This window comes from Sprattus sprattus, assembly GCF_963457725.1.
Source record: "Sprattus sprattus genome assembly, chromosome: 1".
NCBI classification, from domain to species: Eukaryota; Metazoa; Chordata; class Actinopteri; order Clupeiformes; family Clupeidae; genus Sprattus; species Sprattus sprattus.
The window spans coordinates 71544319-71552344 of NC_137920.1; the positions used below are offsets into that span (position 1 = coordinate 71544319).

General features: G+C 43.4%; 1 protein-coding gene across 1 annotated transcript in view; it reads right to left on the bottom strand.

Moving 5' to 3' along the window:
- Positions 1-6319: 6319 nt before the first annotated feature.
- Positions 6320-8026, bottom strand: part of prr7 (proline rich 7 (synaptic)) — a gene marked incomplete at both ends in the record, with an annotated part of 6880 nt that continues 5173 nt past the window's right edge. The window contains one exon of the mRNA XM_080835364.1: positions 6320-6855. Within this exon, the coding sequence (XP_080691490.1) occupies positions 6320-6855 (536 nt within the window). The remainder of the gene's footprint in view (positions 6856-8026) is intronic.

The window sequence follows — 8026 nt, forward strand, 5'->3', positions numbered from 1 at the left end:
CTTTCCCGGTTCTGTCCCAGGTGAAATCCAGAACCAGTTGCTGTCTGGGAAGTCATTAAGTAGAGAGAGTAGCTGGATTAATAATCTAATTTAGGCAATAACTCACGTTTCTAGAGCACACACTGAAAGGTTGCTTAAGTCTCAAATTAAACGGTGTGCTTGTGTGTGTGTGTGTGTCTGTATGCCTGTGTATGAGTGCGTGTATGAGTGTGTATGAGTGCGTGTGTTGCTGGGGGGGCGTTTGTGTGTTTTGACATACCTGTAAAAACTACATTGGAAATCTTGCCAGAAAGGCACCTTCTGGAAGGGATTATGTTATGTTATCAAACTCGTTTGATTTCTTCATCCATACACAACACGAGAACTCACCCCATACACCTCTGCTATGGAGCTGCCTTCCTCCATTACACATTTGAGCAGCAGGTGTAACAAGGCAACCGGTACCTCACCATGAAACTCAGAGAATCAAACAAGTCCCAGTGGTAAAGCGAATCAGTAGTGCTTAAAGGAAACCCTTAAACGCTGTAAAAGCAGCAGACTACAGCCAGTGAACACATTCTGTAAAGGCCTTTATAATAATAATAATAATAATAATAATAACAATTAGAGCAGGAGTCCCCTCAGTATAAGTACAGTCATATCTAGCAGTCGTCTGGTTATGGAGTAGCTGAGAGTAGTTGGCAGGGAAGGTCCAGTGTACCGCATATTGGAGTTGATTATTCTGACAAGACTGAAGGGGCAACCAAACCATACTGTCACAGTCACTAGATGTGTAACTTAACTTTACTTTCCGAGTACATCTCACTCGAGGGAAAAGTGGAGTATTGGAAAACACGTCATGACTGCTGCAAGTGAAATAAACAAACAATAAACAAATAAACAATCATATGTGGTGCGACTATACGCGGGGCAGCCCATTTTAGAGAACTCGATTTCTCGAGTTTAAAAAAAAAAATACTTCTCGACGTTTTGGTCAACCAACTCAGAACTGAGTGAGTTTAGCCGTCGTGGTTGGAGGGAAGCCATGGCGTAGAGATGTACTGGAAAAGAGTGACCTGTCTCTCAATAAGTGTGCCACTTAAAGTCTGTTCTATTCTTAAGGAACTCAAAGAAGCCAGTTGATTTATGAATTTATCCATTGCCAAATCACTGCCAGTCATAACCCTCTAGGGATCAAGTCAAATATGCTTAAATATCTAGAACCACATAACATCTACATACAATATCTCATTTGTGTTCGAGTCTTACTGTACGTATTATGAGAGATTAGTCCCATCCTTAGCTTCAAGGCTTCATAAATATTAACTGTCCTAATCCTTAGGCCAAATTACAGTACATTTTCTGACATTAATACTCGTGTTTTAATTACCATGGTGTGTTTTGAGTTTTAAATTCTGAAGCAAATACTCTATTAAGGCTTAGACTGTCCTCTGTCTTCCTCGCTCGCTTGGATTTTATTTTTATTTTTCTGTTTGTTAAATTGTTTTGTGTATGCCGCCTCAAGTGATTAAGTATACCCTGTTAAACGTCATTGCATTTTAACCACCTGAATGGAAAATACTTGCGAAAGCAATAAAACACGAGCAATGTAGTATTGTCCTGTAAATAGCTGGGATTGAGCTGATACCAGTGCTACACATGAGTACTCCGCTAAACTGACAGAATTCTGGCTTTCCAGAAGTTTCTTTATGAAGAGATGGAGAGCTCCCCTTTTTCCTGTGGGGAATAAGCAGGGCCCCCCGCATCTTTAACAATAACCAACGCCCTCTTCCCCATTACAGTGTGCCCCCCCCCCCCCCCCCCCCCCCTTGCTCCCCGGTAGTGACTATTACCTTCCCCTCCCCCATTACCACTACTAGGAGACTATTATCACGACCACTCCTACAAATAGTGCTACAACTATACCTGTATTATACTACCACAGCAACTATACTACTACCCACCCCACCCTACCCAGATGCAAGGCTAGGCGATTTTTTTTTTTTTTTTTTGGGAAAATCTATATAAATATATAATTTTCTAAATTATCTCTTTCCCTGTTTTAGGTCTGCTTCTCACACACTGTTTTTGAAACAAGCACAAGATTTTTGTGACATGCTATGTGCTTCTGTATGTTAATAAAAGACTTTGAAAAATTCCACATTTATCATCTAAGCTGCTTTGTCCAAAAGTGTCTTTCACATGAGGATTCTAATGTCCTTCAGAATCTGTCTGTCTCTGTCTGTCTGTCTGTCTGTCTGTCTGTCTGTCTGTCTGTCTGTCTGTCTGTCTGTCTGTCTGTCTGTCTGTGTCCAAGTATGAAAAAGGAAAAAAAGAAAAAAAACACTGCTGTACTCCATTCTCAAGGTTTATTCTGGAGATGATGGCACATTTCATGAGTATTTTACAGCCCATGACTATCTCTAGATTACAAATACAGTCGACAAATATAGAAAAATGGAGCAAATAGCAGCAGTGGAATAAAATGCACCTTGAATCATCACCCACACACACATAAACACACGCTCACACATTCATACACACGCAGATTGCATGCTACATGGAAGTCATATAACAAACTTTCAAGTAAACCTTTCATAGTATTCATGAAAGAAGAACAAACATGAATGCCATGCCAATGTCAGTAACTGTAACAGAGTCTTTAGACGCTCCCTCTTTAAAACCAGTGCAGCGCATGTACACACCATCTGCAACTGAACAGCTTCAGCCCTAGACCCTTCCACACCGAAGATCAACACAGGTTTAAACCTGGTGGAACACTGGTAGGAAAGGCGTGTTAGGACCAGGTCTGTTCTGGACCTGGTGCTGAATTGGGCCGGATAAGAGGTGGACCTGGTCCAGACAGGCTTCCCCCTTCGCACTGATTAAGCTCAAAGTATGCTGCCAGTTGCTTTGGAGAGGAATGTCAGGAACAGAGGGATGTGAAATGTAAAAAAAAAAAAAAAAAAAAAAACTCCCATGGATAAGCTAATCCTTGAATAAAAACTCACAGTTTATATGATTTTACATAAATGTCGAAATATGTTTTGAAATCAATTGAAGTAGCCCGTTATCCATTACAGTGGCTTAACATGCACTGATGGAGGTGTCAAAACTGGATTCGCTGTGCTTGATGATGCAAGATGAAGTCAATGCAGTTATCTCCTTTTTTTTAGACTAAGAAATGTCAGGCATCTTGATGGCGTTACTGCTCACTGTCTGAAAGAATGTGTCAACGTAAAATCCTAGAATTACTAGTGCGTCTTTAGCCCTAACACAGCCTTCAGTCCCCGTCATAACAAAACAAGTGATTTCCCGCATTAATGATGATAATCGTCATTCAGACACCAGATGGCAAGTTCGCAGCCTGCCTTTCTCTCTGCCGAGAACACAAACAGAATGGCGTCAAAACAGACAACAGTTATCAGCAGCATCACTCGAGCGCAAATGAAGATATGGTCCGTGTGGAGCGGTAGAGTGTGGAGACACCTGTGGGTGTTAGTGACGGCAGCGAGTGCTAGCAAGGCTGTGCGCTGCTATGGCAGTATCATGAGATGGATGGCCAACGTTACCTTCTCCCTCTCTCTAATTTTATGTAAACAGACACGAAAAGGTCTCCTGGTCTGTCTCCTAGCAACACATATACTGAGCGAGGCAAAGAAAGAGCGAGAGACAGCGAGAGAGAGGAGCACCTCTGTCTCTCATCTCTCGTGCGAGGAAAAAAAGAGGCAGGTGAGGACAGGATTAAAAGGACTGACGTAAGCACAGTTTCAAATCACACACACCTCAAATGGCACTTTGAATTCAAATAATTGTTCAGATGCAACAAATGTACATAAATCAAATGTAGAGATGCAAGGAGGAGCATGAACTTTGATTTGCCACACACCACAACTGTGTTGTTGTTTTTTTATTCTGTTTATCATAAACAACACCCTCACATATCAGACTGGAGACTGGACATTCATCTGCGGCTATAACAATCCTAAATAAACGTTTCAACCTCTTCATCAATTGATTTAAAATTTGATGAACCACACGATACATAACCACCTTTGACTGATTGTCTCAATTCAACTGATTCCATTATAAAAATAGCGTCCTCTTGGTAGCATTAAGGTGCTTGACATTATTCTAGGATGCCACCTTAAAAGTCTGAAAAAATAGGTTTCATTTCAGTTTAAGACATAGCTTAATACACAAAAGTATCCACATAGCGTGTATATTTGTGTCCTTGCTGCTGTTTAAAACGGTCTGGCTCATTCATTGACAATACAATTTGTCTTAGTTAGTAATTAGTATTTTCCAGAAGAGTGCAACTGTTGGTATAAAAATGTGATATTCAGTCAACACCACTTTATTCTTTGTCTAACTGAGGCCAAGCTGTTAGGGTAAAATTGAAAGGGACTATCTCTAAGACTCTTTACAATAGTAAGGTTTGGGGTTTGTAGTGGAGTTTGTCATTTATTTCCAGTAGACATCATGTCACCATGACTACCAGTTTTGGTCAACTGAATGCTATTTAGCATGTAATAGCTCAATAGCTTTTAGCAGGGATACACAAATATACAGTATCTGTTGTACTTTCAGCTGCTTAATACAAGAAAACATTAAATGAGAAAAATTGATTTTGTGACTGAACACTGAGACTAAATTAGAAAACCGAAGGCCCATTTTGGTGACTTCTGATCTAAAAACATGTCAAATCATAGTAGATTACCCATGTTGCTACAGTAACATTATATTGTGTATATGTGTAATTCAACTGCAAATTTACAAAATAACAGCGTTCCTCGTAACGTCATCTGGATTATCATGATTATTCATAATGTTGTTTTTCTCTCCAGCTGCAAAATATGCAGAGTAAATTGGTCTAAGAGACTAAGTGTTGCATCTGCTTTATGCTAATGCTGTGTTCACTAATGCAGCCTTTTTAGTTTTATGGTGGGGACACTCTAATCAAAGACAACTAGAAATGATTCAGCCTGAACGCCACATAAGGGTTGGGAAGCGGAACACCACATTTTGCATGTTAAGACGTTTAGACATGACGGCAGCCTGTGGGTGTAGCAAAGTGGAAGGGGTTTCTCAGGACAATGTGGGCGAAGAAGGCAACAAAAGACGGGATGGAGTCCCTTTCATGGAAATCACCCTGCTTCAAGGCTGAGGGTCGCTCCAGGACGACAAGCACGAGATGCCGTGATGTGGCTATGAAAGGAGAGATCAGGAGACTATTGCATCTGTCGAGGCCAACAAGACGAGTTGCCGTGAGGTGGCTTTGACTAGCGGTAAGGAGAGATCACTATGACTAGCGGTAGGGAGACTATTGCATTGGCCCATGCTCTCTCAGATGCTGAACTAAAATTACTTAAGAACAGAGGAGTTCATTGAAGCCCAAACCATTTGCTTCTGTCAACCAACATTACAACTCTAAGTCTACCAGAAGCTTATCAGCTTGGCACCATTAGGAGTAAGACAGGTGGATCCAGGTAATGTTGGCTAACTACATCATGCAGCAAGTAGCCTTGCCAAGCTACAGTAACCTACATTACACATTACATAAAAAAATCAAAACAATTAATCAGACTAATAGCCCAGGTTTTCAGGTTAAAGATTTGTCTGGCTAGTGCAACACAGTTAAAAATGTCTTATGTCTCAAGTGGTCTTCATTAATATCTTTTTATGAATTGGCGACAATAAATGCTTTGATGTTGAGTGAAAATAAGAGGTTTGGCAAATAATACAAAAAGGTGCCCTTGTTGTCTTAGGCTCATATTTGATCTCATAGTCCATATCCAGATTAATTAAAATACAAATACAACAGAAAGTGTCTCTTCTAATAGAAGTAATAGAAATATAATCTTCAGTCTAAAAGCCACAGGTTTGAATACTGCAGAGAGAGAGAAGAGGCTCAAGACCCAAGAGAACAGATGCTCCCATAAGAGGTTCCTGGAAGTCATGGCAACAGCAATTCACATTTTAGTTCTAGTTCTGATGTTCCGATTGCAGTGGAGGGGCTACAGAGGCAGAAGAAAGAGAGAAAAAGATTGAGAGAGAGAGAGAGACAGGCTGCACAAATGTGCTCGTAGAGTCAGCATTATCCTCTTCAACCCTTCTTAGTCACTTGAGCTGTGAGCAACACAAAAAAAAGTCGTCTCTTCATTTTCCAAAAAACAGACCCAAACCACAGAAGAGCACTAGCCTCTCTGCAGCAGGAGGACCACGTGAGGATCCAGCCACATGCCGCTGACAAACCATTTTACCCCCTCCCTCCCCATGGGTCAGGGTCTTCAGACGGCACGTTTACCCCCTTCCTCCCCTTCCCCATGGGTAAGGGTCCTCAGACGGCCGTACTGCGGCCCAGTAAGGGGTAGGCGGTGGGCAGGCCGCAGTCCTCCTCCAGCTCCCTGAGCAGCTGCAGGCCAAGGCCCCCGCCTCCGTGTGCGTGTGTCCGGCCCTGGCGAGGCATGGTGGCGATGAAGGACACCTGGGGCTCCATGGGGAAGCCGCGGTGCTCCAGCCCCAGTGCGGGCAGCCGGCCCAGGGAGTCCCAGCGCCGCGGGGCAGGGGGCAGCCGGATCAGCGTGGAGCAGCCGCGGCCCGGGAGAGAGAGCAGGCCCATGGACTCTGGGTTAGTCTTGCTGATATCAGGCTCCTGGGGCACTCTGGGGGGACGCGGCGGGGCTTTCAGGGTCCCCCCACCACCACCACCACCGCCGCTGCTGTTGCTGCTGCTACTGTCCCGGGTGGCTCGGAGGACTGGAGGGGCGCGGGGGGGTTCGGCCAGAACTTCATTGTAAGGAGGTGGGGGGTCTTCCATCAGAACGGCCTCCTCGTAACATGGAGGCTGTCCACAGGGGTCACTGTCCACTGGAACTGAGCCACAAACACACACAAGAACAGTCTTTACCAATGATGCACTACATACTTAATTCATAACACTCCATTGACATTTAATTTATCTGTGTTCACATTTGTACTTGATTTAACATGCTTATTACGACCACACTAGAATCAACACTGGGAAGTCAACACAAATAAAACAACACTAACACAACACGGGAGCTCATTACAGACACTGTATTTGCAGGAAAAGCTTTCAGCAACGTGTCCAGTAAGCAGAAACTGAAATAAAACTGAAACTGTAAGCAGAACTGTATATACTGGGTAAGGCTTCCTGATAATATTTTCCTTTTCCCCACATCTGTAGAACTTTCTAGAATAAAAACAAATACATTTTTCAGGTCATATTTCTTAGCCAGTTCCCCCACTTCACTTGCCTCTGAGGAGGGAATTACCCTTCAGCACCCACTGTAGCAGGCCTCAGTCAAGGACAGCCCCAGGAAGGTGGGGGGGGGGGGGCATGGTGGGGATAGGGGGTATTTTCAGGGGGTGGCATAGCTGCTGCTCAATTGACAGAGAATTAGGACATAGACACTGAAGAACCTGCATATCTCATACATATGATTAAAGAACCAAAACGAGAGACTGGATGTAAATGGATCTTAAAATGGTCTTTGGTACATTACAGCCGAAGGGCCCACTGCGGGACTGAGTTTAGGGGACTTGGTCTAGCACCATGAGGGGCCTAGAGTTCTTTAGGGTGTCAAAGAACATAGGGGGTGGGGAACTCCAGGTAACATCCCAGTCACCCAATCCTCCATTGAGCGGTTCGTATGGAGATATAAGACATTTCCCCTCGATTGCATGCAGTTCGTCACACACATCACAAGCTCCAGTCCCCACGCAACAAAAGCTTTTAGCCTCAGCTCCTGTCTCCCTATTTCTCCATCTGTCTGTCAGGCTGCTTGCCTTCGCACATGTCTGTGAGACTCACCCTGTGTATCTACCGATCTATACTTGTCTGTCAGTAAGTCTGTCAGCCAGTCTTAACATGTCTTTCTGTATGTGCCTGCCTGTCACCAGCCTGTATGGGACTCCGTCGTTACCTTTTCCCTCTTTTCATCAATACATTTCCTGTTTTTTTTTCTTTTAAGTGGGGTTAGGGGGGGTTGGGATACACTAACTTCATTATATATTAGGAAAA